At 39.7% G+C, this 24,935-nt stretch overlaps 2 protein-coding genes across 2 annotated transcripts in view; one reads left to right on the plus strand and one right to left on the minus strand.

Annotated features, from left to right (window-relative positions):
* The window catches only part of LOC131693840 (protein kinase C, brain isozyme-like), a 101,463-nt gene extending 100,020 nt beyond the window's left edge, over window positions 1-1,443 (minus strand). Inside the window, exon 1 of the mRNA XM_058982040.1 lies at window positions 1,376-1,443. Within this exon, the coding sequence (XP_058838023.1) occupies window positions 1,376-1,443 (68 nt within the window). The remainder of the gene's footprint in view (window positions 1-1,375) is intronic.
* A 992-nt stretch (window positions 1,444-2,435) lies between these two features.
* Window positions 2,436-23,663, plus strand: LOC131693216 (protein kinase C, brain isozyme-like). The gene is made up of 8 exons (XM_058980863.1): window positions 2,436-2,618; window positions 2,675-2,903; window positions 2,966-3,271; window positions 3,341-3,432; window positions 18,945-19,146; window positions 19,204-19,392; window positions 19,454-19,594; window positions 19,653-23,663. Exons 1-8 carry the CDS (start codon window positions 2,491-2,493, stop codon window positions 19,803-19,805), a joined length of 1,440 nt encoding a protein of 479 aa, XP_058836846.1. The 5' UTR covers window positions 2,436-2,490; the 3' UTR covers window positions 19,806-23,663.
* Window positions 23,664-24,935: the final 1,272 nt, after the last annotated feature.

Here is a 24,935-nt window from a genome sequence, read left to right on the forward strand (position 1 = left end):
GGAAACTGGAAACTGGAAACTGGAAACTGGAGACTGGAGACTGGAAACTGGAAACTGGAAACTGCTGGAAACTGGTGGAAACTGGAAACTGGAAACTTGAAACTGGAAACTGGAAAGTTTAGGCGCCGCTGCTACTCAACATATTTGATCTGCTGGATAGCAGCGGCAGTTGTGTGTGATCTCTCTCTGGTAGGATCTCTGTCGCCAATCCGAATTCATGTGTTCTTCGTGGGCCTTCACCATAGCCCAGATAGCATTAGGGTTTGTGCATTGGGAAGGAGTCCCAAGGATTGTAAGATCGAATCCTGTCGCTTCTTTTTCAGCGTAATTGATTTCCAATAATTCACCATTTCGATTTGTTCTCCCCGTTAGATACCACCAAAAATGGAAGAAGAAAAAAATCTACATTTAAGAGAGAAACGGAAAAAAACAAAGAAATGGAACGGGGACGTATCAAAATGTGTATACAGTACAAAGAGAACAAAGAAAAAACAGTAAATGCTCCATAAAATATCAGAACACAGCCAAAAATAAAACAATGACAATATTTAGAAAGGCAGATAAAGGTTATAGAAACGAAGATAACAATCAGAGAAAATAAGGAGAAATAAAATAGTCAATAACTATAGAAACAAGGCTAGAAAAGATAAAAAGACTTAGAAAAGACAGAGAAAGGAAAGAAATAGTTCTATATTAGGGGCGATAGAGTAGTTGGTAAATCGATTTGCCTTGTACGAATCTCACCTGGGATCGATTCCCAACCCAGCATAAATTAGAAACTTTTCTAAAGAGATTTTTCTAACCCGTAGGAATAGGTAAATGACCCTGAACTTATAACCTCTGTAATCGAAATAAAGAAAATAGTTAACTGAAGCTGAACATACTGATTTTTTTTTGAAAAATGGCGAAGAAAGGACAGAAAAAAACAAAGAAATAAGAGAAAGTTAGAGCCAAAATAGACAGAGTAAGACTAGGGTAAAACAGATGAAAAACTATGAATAAGTTTAAAGCAACAGAAACAGTACCCAGAAAATCCATTTGAACGACTGCCATGTAACAGCTACCATATAATTCATATTGTGCAAGAAATATGTCTGAACCATTCGCATGTCCTTGTCGAATGAGCCTGCTGTCATATCGTTATTGTTCCCTACATTCCACAACCCCCGCCGGTAGTAAAACACATATGCAGATAACAGAAAGAGCTTATTCGCTCAGCTGGGTTTTCCTTTTTCGCCTGACTGATTCCTCCTGCTGCCACCAACTATGTCAGATTTCCCATCCCACTTCAGCCCGGCACCAGGCCAAGCTTATCTCGAACCGCACATTTTTGGCATCCGAAATTGGCTTTCAGCTCGTTCGTTACAACAATCACTGCAGCAGCACCACACCTCCCGAGAGCACGTTTTCGGTCATGTTTTCCACCTCTTGCCCAACGTTCATGGCCTACTACTGAAAGAGGACACTGTAGAGCTATCGAGTTTTGCTCATTCTTCAAATCCTATTACGTTCAGTGCTGAGGGAGTAGGTTCCTTCGATTGCGATTCTTTGCGTTTGCTGACTGGTGGTTATTTGAATCCGCTGCCAAAATGCATCGTCGTGTAGGATGAATGTCACTGTCGTAATGGATTTTTCTTTTCTTTTTTTAATTCCGTCAAAATCAAAGGTTCTTAGAAAACCTTCAATCTCACGAATAAGTTTCTTTAATGAAGATCCTATCTTCACAACACAACACTCCTTTTTTATCGCGATGGCATTTTTCGCTCCTAATAAACATTGGAATTAGAAGGCGACGGTTCCCCCCGATCGTAACTGACCAAAACCACCTGACATTTATTTAAACGAAAATGAGCGCTTCATCTTTGCCGTACCCAGCCTTCGCGCATCCTTCAACCGACAGGGAAAACAAACGCCTCCGCCTTCACAGACATAATTTTACAACAGGACCCCATTGAGTATAATGTTTGATAATTTTATCTCCCAAATTAAATGCCATTTCCATTTTTCACTTTTCTACGCCTCAGCAGCTAGCGCCTACGGCAGGGTGGGGAGAATGTGGGGGGGGGGGGGTGCAAAACCCAGGCTCTGCTCTGCCCAGCCTCTGTGAATATTTTCCTTTCAGAGTTCTGCGTCATCCAAGCAAGCGCTGGCCAGGCTCCACGTGGTCTCTACCCTATCGCTTCGGGTCGGGTGTGCGCTGTCTGATGGGATGGGATGAAGGCAAGCATGCTTCATAGCATTTTAAGGTTAGGTTCGGTTGGGAAAACTTTCTTGTTTTGTTTAGGTTCACCTGGTTTATCAAGGGGATATGAATTGTTACTAAAATAAATAAGCTTGTGGGGTTGGGTGGGGTGAAGCGATTAAACCACCAGTGCCTTATAGCAGGGGTACATTATTGTTAAAGATTTGAGATCTTTTGCAGATTGTAAGTGTAAAAAAATTTCTTTTTTCTTTTCGTCCACAGTGAAACAGGGTCGCAACTTGATTCCGATGGATCCAAACGGTTCGAGTGACCCGTACGTCAAGATTAAGCTCATTCCAGACTCGGACAACGTGAAGAAGAAAACTAAGACGATCCGGGCGTCGCTGAATCCGGTGTGGAATGAGACCCTTGTTTTGTAAGTTGTTTACCATTTTCAGTTTGACAGATTCTGATCTTAATTCTGTTTTTCAGTGAGCTTAAAGCAGAGGACAAGGACCGGCGTGTGCTGATCGAGGTCTGGGATTGGGATCGGACCTCGCGGAACGACTTTATGGGTTCACTGTCGTTCGGGATCTCGGAGATCCTGAAGAATCCAGTGGACGGATGGTTCAAGCTGCTCACCCAGGAGGAGGGCGACTACTATAATGTTCCGGTGCCGGAGGAGGGTGCCGATCTGGTGCAGCTCAAGAGTCAGATGAGGGTAGGTTTATTGACACGTCCTTTCGGCATTGTGTTAATAAATTTTAATATTTTCAAATGCAGAAAACATCGATCTCCAAAAAGATCCCGGTACTTGGCGATAAGGATGTTCCTCACAATATGGGCAAAAAGGATGTGATACGAGCCACGGATTTCAACTTCTTGATGGTTCTCGGCAAAGGTTCGTTCGGTAAGGTGATGCTAGCCGAACGGAAGGGAGCCGATGAGTTGTATGCGATTAAGATTTTGAAAAAGGACATCATCATCCAGGACGATGACGTCGAGTGTACCATGGTGGAGAAACGGGTGCTTGCCCTGTCCATGAAGCCACCATTCCTAGTGCAGCTGCATTCCTGCTTCCAGACAATGGTTCGGAATGGTTTCGAAGGAAATTCGTTTCAGTAGAAATTTAATTAAAATGCTATTTGTTTTCGGCAGGATCGCTTGTATTTCGTGATGGAGTACGTCAATGGAGGGGATCTTATGTTTCAAATTCAACAATGTGGCAAATTCAAGGAACCTGTTGCAGTGTAAGTATTTCTATGAATCAATTTACATGTTTCAGTTTATGGTAGCATCTGATTCGATCAGTGCAAATGGTTTATTATCTGGAAACCGATAATATACAGCTTCTAAATTTCAAAGGCATGTACCTATTGGGCTGGAACTCCGTGGCGTACGATAATAAAAGCTTTCCGCTGATTTTGTGCCGGGGTAATCTCAACACCATGGCGTAGCTCATGACGACCAGGCTACAAAATGGATACTAATTTTCATTTAGCAATGTAACAACAGCCGTGATTTATGCCCCGTTCCGGTGGTCATGGGAATGGAACGATTGTTAGCCAGTTATTTTCCGCGTTGCCTAGCGAATATGCCGAGTAAGCGTGATAATTGCCGGATAATCAATTTAACGCACGAACAAAGTTGAATTGAACGAAGTTGTTTGGCGCTTGATGTTCAATAGGCATGAAAAAATTCTGCTAACATGGGCTTAAATAATAAATATATTATTCGTAAATATTCATTACAAATCTACAACCGTAATAAATGTACAATGTGTCATAGCACATGGTAAAACGATTTGTTTACCTCTATTGAAGCCTTGTATTACACCCATTTACCCTCAGCCCAATATGTAAATTTATAACTGCGGTTATATATTGCAGAATTTAAATGTCAGCACTGTCTACGTTTAATCCAACGGATTAATCGATGATATGAAAGAAATATTCTTAAAGTCGCTCCGACTCATTCCGAAACAGTTTGTATCACTTTTATTTCTATTAGTTCAATTCTATAGCTAGAAGAGCAGAACCAGCAGAGCATGATTATGATTATTTTATAATTAGGTACATATAAAATGCAGTGGCGTAGCCAGGGGGGGTTTTGGGGGTTAAACCCCCCCCCCAACCAAAATTAATTGGATTGAAAAAAAATTGATGCTGACGAATTTAATTTAATATTCCACAAAATATTTTTGGAAAAATATTCTCTGATCACTACAATGAGAACTGTGTTTAAAGCGTCATGAGAACTTTTGGAAAATTGTGGGAAGGGGATCTTGTAACTTATCTTTTAGCCAAAATCCCATAGTTGTCAAATTTCTTCAATGTAAAATAAAATAACTGTCTGAATTATTATGAGCTCATTTTTGGAAAGATGCTTCAAAATATGGATTAGAGACAATTTCTCGAATGGGAATCTAAATTTGAATAGGTTGATTGCATATAAAACATAAGCTTGTTTACCGAAAACTTACATACATTTCAACATTTGCTGAAAATGTATTTTTTTAGATTGTGTAGAGTTTAGACAAGAATTCAATATGGGTTACAACAAGAATAACATTTCAGAAACTAGTTGAAAGCTGATGTAATTTTATCTCTAGCAGGTCAGGATCGGTTTTATGAGCATTGGATTTTTGTTGTATTATCAACTATATGAATAGCCTCTTAGCAGGATGCAATGAATGGCGTACTAAAATTTTGTGTGCTACGTACTAGTACTGCAAGTTGTGAGGTTGACTAATGAAGAAAAGTAAAATTAATGCTCGATAAATTTTTAACGGTCACGATCACATTCATTCGAAACTGCCAAATTTCGATGTTAAGTAACATTGAAGAATTTCAAAACGTAAAACTGTTCATCTGCTGATAGAATAATTTTGACGGTTAATCCTCCTAGAAGTAATTATAGACAAGAATTACTCTTCAACCAAATTTGGGTCGAGACTTAATGTCTCCAGCAAAGTTTTCGAAAGTGCTATTTCAAACAACTTTGTCAAAGACATAAATATCCCACATATTCAGAGTATCGAAATATAGTAGTAGAAAACCTTTACAACAAGCTATTCTGAAATTACTGTATTTGATAAATCTCTTCTGCGGTAATTAAATAATAAATTCACATTGCGTTCAAGGTGCCTTTGAAGTGGATTACTCTTCGTCGCCTATTTATTGTTCAATATAGTAATAATCCATTGAAATAAGCCAAACATTATTTCGATAAATTGAATTTTGTATTTCATTTTTCTATCTACAACCGCTAGAAATAATCACCGAACATTTCCAAGTTGTCTGGAAGGAACTTGATAACTTATCAGTGCAAAAATGTTCGAACCTTCTGACTGCAATTTTTCTAACTTATGACCATCGGATCGATCTGAAACCTTTCGGAAAATGAAAAGCGAAATAAATAACTCCAAGCAACGGCGTAGCCAAGAGAAGGTTTTGGGGTTTAACACCATACAGCCCCCCCCCCCCCCCCCCCACCACACCAAAAAAAATATTGGATTGGAGTTGAAAATTTATTGATGCTGACTGATTTAATTCAATATTACAATAACAATTATCTGATCCGTAGATTGATAACCTGTTGTTGTAAACATCATGAGGGCTTTTGATAAATTGTCGGAATGGGGTCCTGATATGTAACTGATCTATTGGTCTTGATTTCACAGTTGTCTAATAGCATCAATATCAAATTCCTGCCTGAAAACATTCCAATAGAAAATTCCAGAGTTCTGTAATCAATCGTAATTCTCAGATTTATTTTCAAATTTTCAGTTTTTTTCCTACACAATATTACGAAAGCTTATTAAACAATTTTTCCTAATAAGTTTGTGAAAATTATAAACTATTTGATATTTTTTAATAGTTTTATTTTTTATTCAACCGTGATTTTTTAATAAATAGTGACCATCGCTTCACAACGTAGTCTATTTTTCATGGCTTGCGGTGAGCACGATCTCTCGAATTGCTGAACTGAAAATTATGGAATAGAAATTAATTTTTAGTATTCTTTACAGACCCACTGGTGCCCTAAGACGATTTCGCTAGATTTTTAGAGCACTGTGCACTAGACTACCCAGAAAAATGATGAATTTTTGAAAACTCAATCGGCCCACCCCTGAGTCGATTCCTAGTCCCACCAGGAGTACTTGTACCAAATTTGAAGCAAATCGGACAAGTCTAACTACCGGACCAACGTGCCTGAAGTTTATATTGGATTTTTCAACAATTTACATGAAGAAAACTCACTAGCTCGTATTTTCGCTGCTAGGGGGCACTGTATGCATCGTATTATCACTGTAAGTGAAAATAAGAAGTATAATTGAATTGTCTACAACTTAGTCGAAGACTGCAAGTAAATCCGACTTTGTTAAAAGAAGTTATTAAACTTTTAACGAAGTGATGTCTGAGTCAGTTTTGCATGGGGCCTAGCAGTGCATGGTTGAGTATCAGTACTCGAGTCCCGCGAACTATATATTTTTGTGAAATAATGGTCAGCTGATCTGTCAGTGAAGCAAAGTACGCACCCATACAAGACCAACAAGCCGATTAGCTTTTGCAGGCTTGCTTGCAACATTGTATGCAACTAGGCTCTGCCCGCCCACAGCTAGTCGCAATTGAAAGCTCTAACAAAACAGAGCTCTCTGTCACTCCGAGAGCCACCTGCCTTTGACCGTTGGAGGCATCAAAGCAGAAGCCGATTGCGGTAGACCACGTGTTTGCGAGTACGCACAAAGTACCAAGAAACCACATTTAAAAAATTTTGCGTTGGTGCGCATTGTACTTGTCAGAACCTTTGAACGTATTGGGCAGGGTACATTAACGAGGTTAAAACGTTCCTATTTCGGCTGGATCTTCTAACGCTTGGCCGGGATAGTTGAAGGAAAAAGCGTAGTCGCCATCCGCCTCGGCGGAGTCACATAACTGACCATCAGTACCTTTAACCCTTGGGTGGATCAGATTAAAACTAGGTTAAAGGGTAGACGTTACTTGCTTAGGCAAGAACGCATCCAAAGCATTTGTCGAGAAACCCGTTGATTGAAAATCTGCTGTGCTGATCGTCGCCTAATCACGACCCCGACAGGGCTTGCTGACAGAATGGCGTCAGCAAGTGCCATTTCTTTGGGGGACCCACCGCCAGGTGATCCACCAGAAACCGGTAGAATAAACGCCAACGAACGAACGCTGCCTGAGTGGATGGACCACTCTGGCATGCACGGACAAAGAATAGTTCTACAGCTACGAGCCGCTGGGGAAGGGCTACTACCAAAAAACCCATTTGTTATAGGCAAATCAATTGAGAATATCTGCGGAGGAAAAATTGAATCAGCCCACACAGAGGATAGGGGTTCCAAATATGTTCTGAGAACCAGAAGTACCGAACAAGCGAGAAAGCTAATGAACATGCATAAATTGATCGATGGTACGGAGGTTGTGGTTGACTCTCACCCAACCTTGAACCGAGTACGCTGCGTGTTGAGTTGTCGAGATGCTATTGACGTGCCAACAGAAGTTCTACTTAAAGAGCTGGCACCATTGGGGGTGATAGATGTTCGTAGAATCACAAGACGGATAGAAAATACTCGAGTGAACACGCCCACATTGATTCTAACTTTCCACGGAACTACATTCCCCAAGCACATTTACTTTGGTCCCCTACGAGTGGAAACACGAGAATTCATCCCAAATCCAATGATTTGTTTCAACTGCTGCAGTTACGGCCACACAAAAGACAAATGTCCCGGCAATACTGTGTGCCAAAACTGCTCAGGTGCTCACAAACTTGAGAAAGACGCGTGCAAAGAACCAGCTCACTGCAAAAACTGCAAAGGTAGCCACTCACCTACCAGCAGGGTGTGTCCCATGTACATTAAGGAAGAGAAAATACTAAAGCTGAAGATCGAGAAGGGGATATCGTTTAGCGAAGCTAGAAAGGAGTACAATAAACAGAACGGACAGCAATCATTCGCAGCAGTTTGCAGTGCACAAGACAGACTGAATAACATAAGGAAGGATGAAGAAATTCGAATGCTGAAAGAAGAAATTCTTAAACTCAAGGAATTGCCAAAGGAGACAGAAAAGGACATTGAAATCCGGAAACTGCGCAGCGAACTCACTCAAATGCAAAAAATGATAGCCGAATTCAACAAAATGAAACAAGAGCTGGAAGAAATGAAAAAGATGAAAAGTATGGAGTACGTCGATATATCTGAAGACGACCAGGACCAGACGATGTCCGATGCAAGTGATTCTAAGGAAGACAGAGCCAAAAAGGATGAAAAAGTGAAGGCACCAGCTGCGAAAAGAAAAATTCAAGGGACGGACAGTGAAACCGATCCCCGAGGAAGTACTGACGAGAAATCGACGGGAGCAATACCGAAGCCTGGAAAACACCCCATCCTTGTCAAAAAGGGAAGGGGTAGACCGCGAAAACATTGAAATTGCTGAACAAACCAAACCTACACTAAATGAAATCTCTGGCGACGAAATTGGCACTGACAACGGATACGAAGATGATATTAATAACGAAATTATTAACGATAATGAAATACCCTCCCCGCATGCAGGACTGCACGACACAACCAACGAACAAGAGAACCACGTGATACACGAATCAGGTTGGTTGGGGCAGAGTGAAGAGAAAGTAGCCTCCCCACTCCTTCAAGAAGGAGAGAACGATTTTGAGGACGGGAGCGAGGACGCTATACCCCAACCTGTGCTCCGACGGTCACTCAGACGTTCTGCCAACCACAATAAGGAAGCATCCCGAACGCAACCACTATCAGTGATATCCTGGAACATTCAGGGACTAAGTACGAGCAAAGCAGAATTGGACATAATTATCAAAGAAAGGGATCCGGCAGCTATCTGCCTCCAAGAGAGTATGTGTTCATCTCGTAACGCCCCCAAGATCAATGGGTATACCGTATACCACCGTGAGCGACAAGGTGGCAGACGAGCCGCTGGCGGCATAATCACTGCTGTCAAAAACGGAATAGACAGCGAATAGACAGCGAGGAAGTACACACCGACACTAGCTTTGAAGCCATGACCATCAAGGTAGGCCAACCGTTGAACCTGAACATAATGAACATCTACCTCCCACCCAGTGAAGAAGTTACCTGCAGTGGATTGACTGAGCTGACCTCACAGACAGAAAACCCCCTCCTGATGGTTGGAGACTTGAACGCCCACCACCCCCTTTGGGGCTCCACTAATATCAGTGCACGCGGGCAGATCGTAATGGATTTCGTAGAGCAGAGTGAATTAACCGTGTTGAACACCGGTGAACCCACCCACGTCAATCATGCTACAGGGACCTTATCGTGCATTGATATTGCTTGCTGCTCGATTGACCTAGCAGGATTACTTGATTGGTCCATGTACGACGACTCTCATGGTAGTGACCACATACCTATGTGCATTACCTTGCCTGGAGAGCCCCTGCGACAAAAGACGCGAGTTAAATGGAAAATCGAAGAGGCTAACTGGGAGCTGTACCAATCCTCAGTGAATTTCGAACGGAAAAACGATGCTGCAAACCAAATCGAAGAAATCACGCAGCAGATACTCAAATCAGCAAATGCAGCTATTCCGAGAACAAAGGGTTTTACAGGCAAAAAGTGCGTCCATTGGTGGAATGACGACATAGCTTCCAAGATCAAAGCAAGGAAAAAAGCTCTAAGGAAGCTGAAATCAGTAAACGAGCAAACTGAAAAGGAAGTGGCTACCGAAGCATATCGCAAGGCTAGAACCTCCGCCAGAGAGGCGGTTCTAAATGCGAAGAAAGCGTGCTGGGAAAAAACGGCGAATAGCTTCACCGTACAAACACCTACCAAAGAAATGTGGAGTAAATACCGCCAGATACAGGGCAAAAGGAAAAGCGAACGCATCAATGCTATAACGCTAAATGGACACACCGCTAATGAGGATCCAGCGATTGCAGAACTTCTAGCAAACTCATTCGAAGAGATTTCTAGCAATGCTGCATACGATCCGGACTTCCTGGAACGAAAAAATCGAAACGAAGCAATTTCTCTGGACATCCCAGAACAACCGGAAGCTGAGTACAACCAAGCTTACAGTTTTCACGAATTGGAAGAAGCGCTGGAAGGACTCCGTGGGTCTACCCCCGGCCCCGACGATGTTCATTACGCGATGATCAGTCATTTACCGCTAGACTGTAAAATGCAACTCCTTGAAGCATACAATCGGCTGTGGTCAGAATCGATTTTTCCCGCAGAGTGGACCAAATCAACAGTGGTACCAGTTTACAAGGGGAAAGGAGAGCGCACGGACCCGCGAAGCTATCGACCCATATATCTCAACAGCTGTATGGGCAAGGTCTTTGAGCGCATGATAAACAACCGCTTAATCCACCTGATTGAAACAAGAAATTTGCTCCACCAGCATCAGTACGCGTTCAGAAAAGGTAGAACCACGGTCGACCATCTTGCGACAATGGAGGAAGAAATTAGAAACGCGATGGCCAAAAATCACTACACGCAAGTAGTCTTCTTGGACGTAACCAAAGCTTACGATACCACATGGAGGAGACTAATTCTTCAGAGAATAAAGGAGTGGAATATTGGAGGGGAGATGCTCCGATTCCTGGAAAAAATGCTAAGTGTCAGGACGTTTCGAGTTCTAGCGAACGGCGCGTTCTCCAACGAAAAAATGATGGAAACAGGACTCTGTCAGGGATCGGTGCTTAGTGTAAGCATGTTTCTAATCGCAATAGACACTATTACCCAATACTTGCCGCCGAATGTAAAATGTCTAATATACGCAGACGACATAGTTCTTCTCGCTAGCGGAGAAAATGCAACAGCAGTCGAGTCCCAACTACAATCCGCTCTAGACATGATCGAGATATGGGAAGCGGAAACCGGGTTCAAAATATCCGCCGAAAAAAGTGCTTCAGTGATATTTAGAAATCTGCGCTCTCGCAAACCACGAAACGCGAATACACTACAACTGAACGGCACAACAATTCCACGAGACAACAGCCACAGATGTTTAGGAGTGAGTTTTGACCAATTCTTACAATTTAGGAAACATGCAGAAGAAGTGAGAGCCAGTTGCCAGCAAAGGATACAGCTTATACGCAGCGTAGCCGCGAGGAACTGGGGAGGGGATAGAAGTACGTTACTAAAACTGTATCGCGCAACAGTACTGGAAAAACTGCTGTACGCTGCACCGGTAATTTCAGGAATGAACGAAGCTTCACTGAAAAGACTGGAGACTATCCACAATACTGGACTTCGAACGATAATAGGAGCATTCCATATGAGTCCTATCAGCAGCTTGCTAGCAGAAACAGGCATCCCGGACATACGCACTCTGCTCGAGCAGAGAACCGCAATATTTACGGCGCGGAGAAGAGCCATCGATGATGCTCAGGACGACGCTACCAGCAGGGAAAATGAGATGGTAAGCAATGATGATTTCACATCCAGTGAAGAGACACAGGATAGTGGAGAGCTTTGGGGAACAATGCCGAGCACGGCTAAGGAAGTGAATTCAACAGGATCCAGAGGAGATAAAGTGTTGAATGAACTTCAATTAACACTGCCAAAGCTAAAACGATTTACGCGCCCAGGTATTGCACCTTGGGAGAGGCATAATATTCCAACAGACAAGAGCCTATTTCTGAAAGCAAAGCAGGGAGCGCAACCAGCAGAATTGCGACTGCTGTTCAAAAAACTGAAAAGTATCGTATCCACCAATGCATCTATACGGATGGGTCAAAGGTGGAAGACAAATGCGGCTACAGCGTAGTTTCAGAAAACCTGGTGATCCAGAAACGAATTCACCATATGTGTAGCATATTCACTGCTGAAAGTATGGCAGTAAAGGATGCATTAGCATGGGTGGCAGACCAAGAGCATATTGGAGCCTTTCTCATATGCACCGACTCCATGAGCGTACTCACGTCTCTTGAAAGGTGGAAAACTCTGAGTAGATGGAAAGATGAGGTTGGAGCACTGTACAGGAAAGCTAAGAACAACGGAACAGAAGTGATTGTGTGTTGGGTTCCAAGCCATATCGGAATCACAGGGAATGAAAGGGCGGACCGAGAGGCGAAGGAGGCCCTAAAAGCAGAACAGATTGACGAGAAGGCGATCGACATAAATGAATTTAAAACTGTCATAAAGAACCGTATATGCTGCTTGTGGCAACGGAATTGGGACCAAGAACAGTTTAACAAACTACGCGAAATTAAAAACACCGTCATACCTTTTACCAAGGCGACAGGAAGAAACAGACAGGAGAGTGTAAAATTAGCGAGACTACGAATAGGACACACAGCGTTTACACATAGCTACTTACTCGAGAGGAGTGAGGCACCTCGATGCCAATTCTGCAATGATGCCTTATCGGTGAAACACGTAATCGTGAACTGCACAGGACTGATCGAAGAGCGGACGCGCGCAGGAATACCGACTAACATGAGGGAAGCACTGGCGGACGACCAGGAAAGAGCGGAGAAAATTCTCACATTCTTCAAAGAAATCAAGCTATACAATGGAATCTAAATTTATTTTGAAAAATGAAATGTACATATAGCTTCTCAACGGACCTAAATGACATTGGTTAAAAAGGTCCTTAAATAAAAAAAAAAAAAATAACTCCAAGTAGAATGAAAGTCGTTCTAAACTCGAACTTTTTCGAATACTGTCTTTCCATTATTATTCGCTTTATGTCGCATTCCATATTTTGATATATTATTTTGAAGACCCATATTTAAGATCAATACAATAGTAATTCTTCAAAAGGGCTAATGAGACTTTTGTAAACAAACTTATTTCGCTCATTTTTCCGCTACAGAGTTGAATTTTATGAAAAATACACATGAATCAACATCTTTGCCCTTGGTAGAATCGATTTCAAATGTTTTCTGTGTTGAAATGATAACAAATTAAGAGAAATCAGCAAAACAAAAGTTTGTTCACAAATCTTATTAGCCCTATTCAAATGTTGATATGGAATAATAAAATCAATCAAGATCAATTTCGATTTTTTTTTAATTTTGCGGTGGTGTAATCCCTTAAGTGGTTGATTTAACGGCTTCTTTCAAAATTTATCGAACCTACTCCCAGTTTGCGACAGAATTGCTCAACTGAAAATTATTAAATGAAATGAATGAAAACAAACATTAGACTGTAGCATTTTGTACGCATGCACTTCAGAGGTCCAAGGGTTACAATTTCTGTTCTAGTTCTCGGATCGCCAACACATTTTTTTTCGATTTTTTGGCCCAGTTCTCAAGGGAAATCCAGTTTTTAACTTTTTGCATACATATTGAATGAAGAGCTTAGATAATGTATTAGTAATAATTCGATTGTCCGTTCATTTTAAAAGGCTATTTTCTATAACTTTACAACTGATTTAATTTCACTTTCAAAATTCCTCGAAATATCATGTTCTAAAAGTTCTCAACCGATATAATATTCGAAAACAGTTATAAAAATGTCTCATCACACTGGTAGATGGATTCAAAGCGTTTTTTTAAATAAGTGCACGAAAAAACATGCGCCCTTCTAAAACATACTTCTGAATCAAAATGGTTTTACTGTTAGTCGAAAACAAGATTTACAAAACGACCAGAACTGCCAAATATGAATCGGGAATGGTCGAGTTTATTGACATTCCCTATTTATTTCTAGGATTCATCATACACATCATGACGTTATTTATTTAACTGATAATCGATTTTTTCCTTTGAATTGATATCGATATCTTTATCCTCAAGAAACTGACATAGGAACATGACTAAGATAAGCGAGCCACTCAATACGTTGTGTACATTGTGTTTAACTTCATTTTCTAGCCCTAATTTATTTCATTTGAAAATTTATCCCCGCCCTGTCACGAAATCTTGATTTTATCCCTACTGGTAATATATCAGTAGGGTATCTTAAATAAACTTGTTACGTCACTTTTCAGTTAACCCCAGCATCCATAAGCTACACATTGTCACAATTATTTTTCACCTATTCCACCCTTAATACAAGGCCTCTGTCTAGAATATACTTTTTTTTGCTTAACTAGTAGGTAGGTATTTGAATAAAGAAAACTAATATCGTCCGGCGAACCTGTTAGCGATGGCCCTCGCGATGCTAAATTGATATAATCCTTCGGTGTTCGCGATTCTGAAATACTTCGAGGTAATCTTTTTTCTGTGTTCGCGAACATCGCGTCGAAGCTCCGTGTAACTGTTTCAAAAATATCGATCACACGAACCAAGAGCTTAGCTCGTGTTCGTCGAAAACTACGCAAAAGCTTTTACATATCTTTCCGAACATCAATGAAATGAACAAGAAGCTTCATTTGTCCTCGCCGAAGAGCATGCAAAAGTATCGCCCAAATGTCCGCAATTACGATGGTAAGCGATTGTGATGCGAAGCTTGTGAATACGAACCAGTAACGCAAAGCTTCGCGCTTTGAAAGTATTCGAACATAGGTTCGGTTCGAATATTTCCTGCCATTGGTGAATGGCCGAGCTAAGTTATCATAAGCGGAAGGAGGCGATACGGTTATAAATTTTTTTCCTTCCCCACGAAAGGCGGACGTACTTTGTTGGCAAAGTCTTCTGACCATGCTTCAGAGTAAGAAGACACTGATTTTGTAGCAAATTGACAATTTCGAAGCCTCCGTGCAGTGTCCCACAGTTTGGACATCGCAGTGTCTTTATTTAAATTTGAGACAGACTTTTTTCAGTATATTATCTTTTTCTGCTTGCAAACACGTGCGAATATTGTTTCTCGTTTTCTATAACTCACTAATTTGTAGGCCTCAGATTTTTCTAATCGACACTTGGAACAATCATCATCCCACCAAAGCATTGGTAGATGCTTTCGTGTGGGCACTGCGGAAATTGCTTTTGATAAACTCTACGAATTTCGAGTATTTTTCAATTGGATCAGAAAGCGAATCTATGCTTGAGTTGTTATTGGAGAGGATACTCCCGAATTTCGACCAGTCTATATTCTTGGTAAGGTCAAGTGGGATAGTTACCTCTTCATTGAAAGTTCCTTGTGGCCAGCAGTTTATGAGCAAAGGTACATGATCACTACCCATGAGGTCATTCAGGGTTTCCCATTGGCAATTCAACGCTATTCCAGCGGAGACTAGAGACAAATCTATGCTTGAATTAGTAGCTGGAGGATAGGCAATACTAGTAAACTCAGCGGTGTTGAGTAGGCTAAGCACGTACTCGTCACTTATATCGTATATAATTCCCTTGGAATTAAAGTCTCCGGTACCCTTGAAATTAAATGTGTCTGTTGCCTTTCTAAACCCTGGGACATCTTTGGTTTTTGGTATTGGTGGCCATTCGTTCAGTGAGTTAGTATGAGGATCTAGGGGGATTTTTGTCCTGTTTTTTAGAAGGTGTTTCTAATTGCCTTTTTTGCGTTTGATTGGCGGTGGGGCAACGCAGCTGCAATGTGCAAGTAAAACGTCCGAATCCGATTCATTTTCGTTTGGATTGTTGAGAAGATCAATGCTATTCGAAGTATTCACAGCGGAAGAGGCAGACGACAGTATTTCAGCATAGCTGAACTTGCTACGGTTGAAAATTTTCTGTTTGATTTTTTGTTTACACTCATCCGCTTCAAGATCCAGTACCCGATACATTTCGTCACTGAACCGTTTATCCAGCTCGAGTTTCTTCCTCTCGATCTCGCCTTCTTTTTGCAGCCTTTCTTGTTCGTGCCGTCGTTGCTGGTCACGTTGCTATAACTCATTTTGCCGTTCCATAAGAGCTTTCTCTTCTGCCAGCCGTCGCAGATTCATTCGAGTCCTGGAAGTGGACGTGGTTGATGACCCGATGACACTATGTACGACTTCCGAGCAAATTTTGCAGACGAAATCCTTTTCGCTAATGCTATCGTTCACACGCTAGCACACTGATAATGCCACCATGCAAAACTGACTCAGACAGGCAACCATCCGACTATCATCCACCTGCTCACAGCCTTTGCAGCTGTAGCTCACTGACGTAGCTTCTAAATCCGATGGAATGATTTTATAATCTTTTAGTTTGTTGGTCGTACTTATTTCGGCGTCTTTTCAGCGAAAACACACAGTGAATATCCCGTGTGAATGTAGCTAAAAGTATATTTCAATAGTATATCTATTGCCCGTCTATCATTACCCACACCACTCCACGAATGTGTCAGCTAGACTGACCGAGGGATCTCGCTGGGACCGGCAAGATAAGCCGTAACATCTATTGAAACATATGAAAAGGAATGTGTCCTCAAATACACTGGTATTGTGGTCAGACGCGTGTGGTGGACAGAACCATAACATAAATTTGCCTTGATCAGGGCCGGCGGAAAGCGTGGGTAGTGTGGGTAGTACTACCCACTCGAAAATAACCGAGTGAACCATTTTCAAAAAATTTAGATGCGCAACGCATGTATCTCGCACTGCACACATTTGAAAACATCGATGTACCACAATTCCATTTGCATAAGCGAACGTGATTTAATGTGAATGTAATGTAAGCGTGTGCATTAGACCTCTCCACATTTTTAAAAAGTTTTGAAATATACATGAGTCAGATCAGATTTTTGTTCTAGGTGTGAATTTAAGAACTTTCGCCAAAAACGACGTTATTTGGACATGATTTAGAGGTGTCTCCAATCAAAAATCGTGTTTTTGCTATGTTTCCATAGGAAGATCACTTACACTCTGATATAATAGGCCCTACATGCCCACATATCATCAAAGGTTGTTCCTTAGACATATGTTAACATGTTTTAATAGGTGAACATAGCTCTAATCACAATAAAAAATTTGTAAAATGGATTTTTATATAGAAAATGATATCAAAGCCAAGGAAAATTAGTAGTATTTTTTCTTGGTTTTGATATTCTTTTCAATATAAAAAACCAGTTAACAAATTTTCTATTGCGATTAGAGCTATGTTTACCTGTTAAAACATGTTAAGATATGTCTAAGGAACAACCTTTGATGATATGTGGGCATGTAGGGCCTATTATATCAGAGTGTAAGTGATCTTCCTATGGAAACATAGCAAAAACACGATTTTTGATTGGAGACACCTCTAAATCATGTCCAAATAACGTCGTTTTTGGCGAAAGTTCTTAAATTCACACCTAGAACAAAAATCTGATCTGACTCATGTATATTTTAAAACTTTTTCAAAATGTGGAGAGGTCTAGTGTGCATTGTGAAAAGGGAAATAATAATAATACCCCTCACCCTATGCTTTCTACCCACTCGGGTGTAAAGTGTTTCGCCGCCCCTGGCCTTGATTATGATGTTTCTTGTTGCTTCAGATGAATGTCAAGTTGAAGTGATTGAGCATAAATTTTGCATTAGTGGACATAGCTACCTTCCTAATGATCGTGACTTCAGTCAAGTTGAAAACAAAATGCGAAAGATCAGCAATATGTACACTATTATAAGTTTTGCGATATAGTTCGATCTTGCAAGCAGAATAAAAAAAAGTTCATCGTCACGAAAATGGATACCAACAATTTGATGTCAGCGAAACCACTGAAGGTATTGATTACAAATCGAAAAAAGAGACGTTTGCAAGGAGAAAATCAACTGGCTTAATATGAGAGTGATTCGTGTTGAGAAATCAAAACCAGGTATTCTGATTTTCAAATACTCACACGACAGTGATGCATCCTTTATAGAACTGGACCTTTATAGAAAGAAATTGGGAGGAGCTCCATCATCTTATGAAGTTACTATATCCTGAAGGACACCCAATTTCATCCGCCAAGTATGCTGATCTTTTGAATATTTCGAAGTACGTGATTGATAGAAAATTTTCTTCAATTAAGTGTAATTTCAAACATGTTTTCACTTAGAACTCCAATATTAGAAAATTAATTCAGCCAGAGCGGACTAAGTGCAAACACATCTTTTAACTATTCATTTTTATACAAGAACCGAACTGAATTTTCTGAATATATGAAGTGTTTTAGTTAAAAACTTATTTTCAATTCGATTCTAACTATAGCTGATCCCTTGCATTCTTTGATAATGAAGTTACTGACAAATGAACTTTCACATGAAATATCTGTAAACTATGTTTTTGGCGCTCGTTCCGGTCTGGCTTAACACAGGCCAATTGAGCCAAGTTTTATGATAAATCTAGGACCACGATTGGTATTTTTTTTAGTATTTTGAGAATATCGGGTATCTGGATGACCGCGGAGTACTCTATGACTAGAATAGTTCTTGAGATGACGTTTGCAGTGAAAAATAACAAAGTATTCAAATGTTTTACCTCGATAGTCAAATTACTCAAACATGTGACTTGCGTTCTTTGTTCCTTCAGAATCGTAAAAATTAGTTCAAGGTGTTTTTATAGGAATTCATTGCTTTCATATGAATCCAACATACCAAGAATTAACTCTAGGAATATAGGAATTGGAACTTTGGATAACTGTTTTCATAAATGAAATGTGATTAATATGTTATTTCAAAATTATTGCACTATGTACCCAGTGGGCTCATTTACTATATTATATCTAGAGGCTTTGGAAGATATTTCGCAGTCAAACTTATCCGGAATATGATTAGTAATTCTGGTTGATTTAAGTATTTGAGTATTCCAACTCAATCAATCCGATTCCGACGATTTGCGTCATAATGTCTATAGAAACCAAATAGAACTTTAAACCAAATTTCGGAAGCTTTAACAATTTTTATCAAATTAACTCATACCCCAATATCTCTCCTCCCCCCGCAAACAGATTCTACTCCGCGGAGATCGCCATCGGGTTGTTCTATCTTCACGCACGCGGCATCGTTTATCGCGATCTGAAACTGGATAACGTTTTGCTGGATCAGGACGGCCATATCAAGATCGCCGATTTCGGTATGTGCAAGGAGGGCATCCTCGGGGACAAAACGACCAAAACGTTCTGCGGTACACCGGATTACATTGCACCGGAGGTAGGTTATTCTGTTTCGATGAGTAAAATAATTTTTAAATTTTCTGATCGATTGCAGATTATTTTATACCAACCGTACGGGAAGTCTGTTGATTGGTGGGCCTACGGAGTACTACTGTACGAGATGCTAGTCGGTCAACCTCCGTTCGATGGGGAGGATGAGGAGGAACTGTTTGCGGCCATCACCGACCATAATGTGTCGTATCCGAAGAGTTTGAGCAAAGAAGCCAAAGATGTTTGCAAGGGGGTAAGATTTGATGTTCGTTTTTGTTGGGTGAATTAGGACTAATTTCGTTTGTGGATTGCAGCTTTTAACCAAGAATCCGCAGAAACGTCTCGGTTGTGGACTGCGTGGTGAGGAAGATGTTAGAGCTCATGCCTTCTTCCGTCGTATCGATTGGGAAAAGATCGAGAATCGTGAGGTTCAGCCGCCATTTAAACCAAAAATTGTAAGGATTTCGATTGTTGGTGAATCACATTTTTAAGGTTTTTATTTTAAATTCACAGAAACATCGCAAAGACGTGTCCAACTTTGATCGCCAGTTCACCTCGGAAAAGACCGATCTAACACCAACCGACAAGCTGTTCATGATGAATCTCGACCAAACGGAGTTCAACGGGTTCTCCTATCTCAATCCGGAATTTATACAATACATCTAAGGAATTCGGAGCGCTGATAGCAAAACGGAAGGCATCACAACTTAGGAACCTACTTTTTAAACCGGAGGTCTCTCCCGTGGACTGGGACCGTAAACTTGATAAACCCCAGGAATTAAGTATATTCTGCTCAATTTCAGTGTCGTGCAAAGTAGCGGAATGTTTTGCAATCCCAAAGATATAATAAAAATCCCCATTTTAACGTGTAAGAAATGTCCGCGATTGTACTCCGTAGAATACATGTAAAAGTCATACTAGCGTTCCAAAGTGTTTCTGAACCTGTTTCCGTCTTCCTCTTGAGACAAAAAGAAAAGAGAAAAAAAAACAAACTACTAAATCGACACCAAAATACTACAAATACATTTCACTAGCTGCGCGTCTAGTTGTTTGTGAGCAGTATTCCCCTTCCACCAACTTTCCAAACGTTAACGGGCTTCGATAGTGTCCCTGCAGCGCAAAGATTTGAAATCCAGGCCAAATAATCTCTAATAGTACTGTTAATTCAGCTGACATGTGGCACCTTGTTATCTACTATACACACACACACTCACACACCCTTTTATATAGTTAAATGCGAATACAATGTGAATACTTTTTGGATTATTATAATATACAAGATGGATATAAAAAAAATATTTTATTTAAATCGTAAATGTTGAAATACATAAGAATATAAGAAGACAAGTAGCAGTAGCGGAAACCTAACAGGAATGATTAGTGCACTCAACAACCGAAGATTCCTTTCTAATTGCAAATTACATTCTCAAATTCTCTTCCGCCACCTGGTGGCAAATTCAGAAAATAAAAACGTACCCCGGTTGGTAAACAAACCAAAAGTACTGTCAGTGGTCGGAATGGCGCGCCTACTACGACGCTTTTCCGGCACGCTTTTTTCCAAAAGCAAATTAAAACCAATCGCCTAACTTCCATGCTGCGATGAGTAGGCTGGAACAAAACAAAACAGAACAAAAAAAAAACAATACCATAACGATAGCAAATGTGCATTGATGAGTTTTCGATCGAAACTTCCATTCTTCAGTAGCAATAATTATGATTATTAAGCAACATCATCTCGACTATGTATGAATTGTAGGCTGGTAGAAGAAGAAGAAAAAACACAAAAAAAAAACATAAACAGTAAAGAAATGAAACAACAAAATGGAGCTTTAATCTTGCACTTTATATTATACATAAATAAAATTAAAACAAGTATATTATTCTTTTTACTTAATAACATACATTTAAACGAGTAAATAACATGAGTATATTTAAATCATAATTGTGATAATAGTGAAAAATGGTCATTTCAAAAAAAAATCAAAGAGACTATTCCGCATCTCTTTCAAACCGTTGAATTCTTGCAAATGGAACCTCCGGGACCGGTGTTTTACATACATACTCACGCAAATGGCGCATGATGATGATGATGGCAGAATAAATTGACCTTTTAATAGCTAATCTTACGGGAAACTAGCGAACAAGTGTCGTAAAAGAACGGAAGTTTATTGTATAGTATGGAAGCTAGTATTTCTATTTATTATCGAAGCAAAAATATGCATGTCGTACATAACAGAAGAAGAAAATATGCAAAAAAACCCTAGGATATTTATCAAAATACCCAAAAAAACACGAATAAAGTGGAGAATGGGGGAATCGACTCTATACTGAACTGTAGTGAAAAAAAAATGAGGAAGACAAGCTGAGGCAAATCTCACTATAATTTTGACAATCTGAATGTAGTTAAACTATATGAAACAAAAACAAGAAAACAGAATAGTTCTTAGTACAGAAATCGATTTGAGATAGCGAACAAGGAGTAATTTTACTATAAACAGCTTAACTGATGAAAAGAAAACAAAAAACATTCCAATTTCCGATGAAGAAAATGTAGAACTCATCAAAAGTTGAAACGGAAACGGTAGATATAATCACCTAATAGATATTTATTGATCACAAATAAGCAAAAGAGCAATTCAAGTTGCATGAGATTATTTACTCTTATTTGCTTGAACAAATTGCGTTGTGTTGTTTGCGAAACAAGGGGTAAAATCAACTGATAGTCACTAATGTTAAACAAAAATATCTGTTCGACTAGTTTTGTAAATGTTGTTGAATTTGAAATCATCTTACCTATATTTCTGCAGCGTTCTTGCCTATACTGAATACTTTGATATATTACAGTAAACACAATATAAAGAAAAGAAATGCTAAACAAAAGCGAAAATTAAATCAAACAAAAAACTTAAGTATTCAATCCATTTTGACGAGATTGGGACTTGAAAGGGCGCCGTCGAAACGTTGCCACTGTTGAACCGAGATAATCTTGACCGTCAACGAAATCCCACCTTGTGCAAAAAAAAAACAAAAATTTATTGTTATACAAGCAGTAAAAACAAACAAGCAAACAAACAAACATTGCTGTCTCAAACTAACACCAACACACCAAGTTTAGATGTGCAATTAGTTCTACGATCCTTCGCTAGAGAATGCTTTTCTTTCCGATCCAAGTAGACCAGGCGACGCGACGCAACGCGCGCTGGCCCAATTTCTGTTACCATATGCAACCAGCGAAAAAACAAAACCTCCTAGCACACCAACCAACCAACCAACAAAAAAGTGCGCGCGCGTTCGTGGTCGCTAATTCTCGCCTATACATGCACACCGCGTGCAATCGCAGCAGGCAACGGCTCGGACGCTATAGGTCACAGTCAACCAACAACAATAAATTGAAGGGAAGAAAACAAAAAAACAAATAAGCAACCCAACTATAAATGAACCTGAAAATAAATGCTGAATAAGTGAGACATAAAAAACAAGAGTTTACAACCAAAAAAAAAATGAATACTTATAAATATTTAATAGCAAAGCAAAATGTGTAAGGAAATTTCTATTTCACCACTGCCTTAATTTTTAAATCTGTAACAATTTGTGAGAACCGCGAAATCACACTCATAAACATACACACAAGTATAAATTAACCGGTGAAGAACAAAAACAAACGTGAAACTATTAGAAACGTAAAGTCCTGTTTCCCTCCTAACTATGTACTGAGATGGTATTAACTGCAGACAGGCGAATTATATATATCGTTGAAGAAAAGGCTAGCATAAAATGTGCAAATATGATTTTGGATACCGGGAACCCCCGTCTCTCAAGCAAGCACGAGTTCAGCTAAACCGCTCATCTCATTGAATTTAGAACTTTAGAGCAAATGTTATCAACACATGTAAAATTTCAACAAACAACCAAAAAAAAAGACATTTTACGAAATTCAAGCATTTATATTTCAGTGTTTCTTTTTTCACACCTCTAATTGTTATCCGATTTCAAGAGATATTGATTGAATTTGAAAAGCAAAACAAAAACACATAATCATACTCACGAGTTTAAGAAACAAGGAAAACAAAAAAAAACGGCAGGCGAAAGCTGACAGAAAGCATTTAACGGTATTAATATTCCGGACGGACGGACAGTGGATAAACGGTACACATATTTTGATTGGTAGCAAAAACAGCAAACAAAACAGTAGTTGAAAAAAAAACTTTTAACCAAACACAACAGAACTGTAATTTCGGACGAACTGAAAAACTGTGAGAGTCTGCTTCAAATAATAAGGTAAATACATTGATTGAAAAACAAAACATCCATTCACAGAACAAGGGAAACCAACCAAAAGTACAGACATGCATACACACACTACTGCTAGATTGGTCCTACACAGATGCAAGTGAAAGAGAAATATTCTTTATTCTTCACGGAAATAAAGGAAGAAAGTATGACAGAACGATAGAAAAACCTGGTTTAGTGATGAAATACAGCAAGAAATAAAGGTACTGTTCTTTTATCTGTAGAAAATAAAAATTTTGATTTCAATTGTATGCCGAACGGGAATGTCATCCTTTTACACATCGATCCTAGTAAATATGGGATTTGATAGATCTACGGTATTCAATCGATGTTTCTGTCTTTTTAAACCGACGAAACGGTGCCAATAGCCGTACTTTTGAAGTAGAATTCTTCCAACGTTTCAATATATGGGTCCCGTTTCAAAATTTTCTACCGGAATTTTACCAGATTTTTAAACGTGAATGGAAAAATAAGATTATTACGCTATCTGATTTTACTAGTTGTACATATTGTATCCAATTCGGTAGTATGTACAATTACTAAAAATAGCGGAAATAATGGATTTTTTGAAAGTAGTAATTATCTGATCCATGATTGGTCGGTACAATTCGCTCAAAAAGCAAGCGTTGCTGGGACTGCCTCTTTTTCATCGAATGAACTGCGACGCGTATAAAAAGGGAATGCAAGAAAAATTCGTTAGTTCATCACCGAAGATTCTTGTTTCGCCGTCGGGATAGTTAAGACGTGTCTGATCAGGTTTTCGTCCAGTTTTGTGAAATCGGAATGTCTAAACGCAAACGGCATTCGGGTGGCGCGAAGGCGAGCCCGAAGACAAACCCAAAGCGGAAAAATGTCTTAAGAAGTCCTCAAGTACCAACTGGTGATGTGATGTCAGTGCATTCTGCACAAACGCACCGTGGAAGTCTAATAAGCAGTCGTGGCAATACTGTAATGAATGCCAGTGACTTGAACGGTTTTGGTGATTCAGTGATTGATTCGCCAGAGGAAGAAAAAAAGATGGGTGGGTAATGTCTGCGACATAACCGGAGAGATGTAGAATACATAAGGATCACGTTCTTCAAATATGTTGATACTCATTGGAATTTTCGGACAAAAGGTGATTTGGGCGAGGAATATTTCAAATTATTCTTTACAAAAATGATGGTGGTCCTGAAAAGGACCGTTTTTGTTGGCGATGTTGGCCTTGGTGAGGGAGATGGCTAACGATGAAATAAATTGTTAGCATGAGGAAGTCGCATAGTACTGGCCAATGGCAGAACAGATAATAATTGATTCCTGAAAATCAATTTTTCTTTATTCATGTAAATTATAAATACTTACAAATCTAATAGAAGATTCCTGGTCATATTTCTGAATCATTAGTGCGAACATTGTATAATTTGGTTAAGTACAATGAAAGTTACAAACTTTCCAAACTCGACCTTCTGTTCCTTCCGAAATATTGAAATGGGGTGTCTATATTAAACCGTTAGTCGTGGTCACAAT

The sequence above is a fragment of the Topomyia yanbarensis genome, chromosome 3, assembly GCF_030247195.1.
Source record: "Topomyia yanbarensis strain Yona2022 chromosome 3, ASM3024719v1, whole genome shotgun sequence".
NCBI lineage: Eukaryota > Metazoa > Arthropoda > Insecta > Diptera > Culicidae > Topomyia > Topomyia yanbarensis.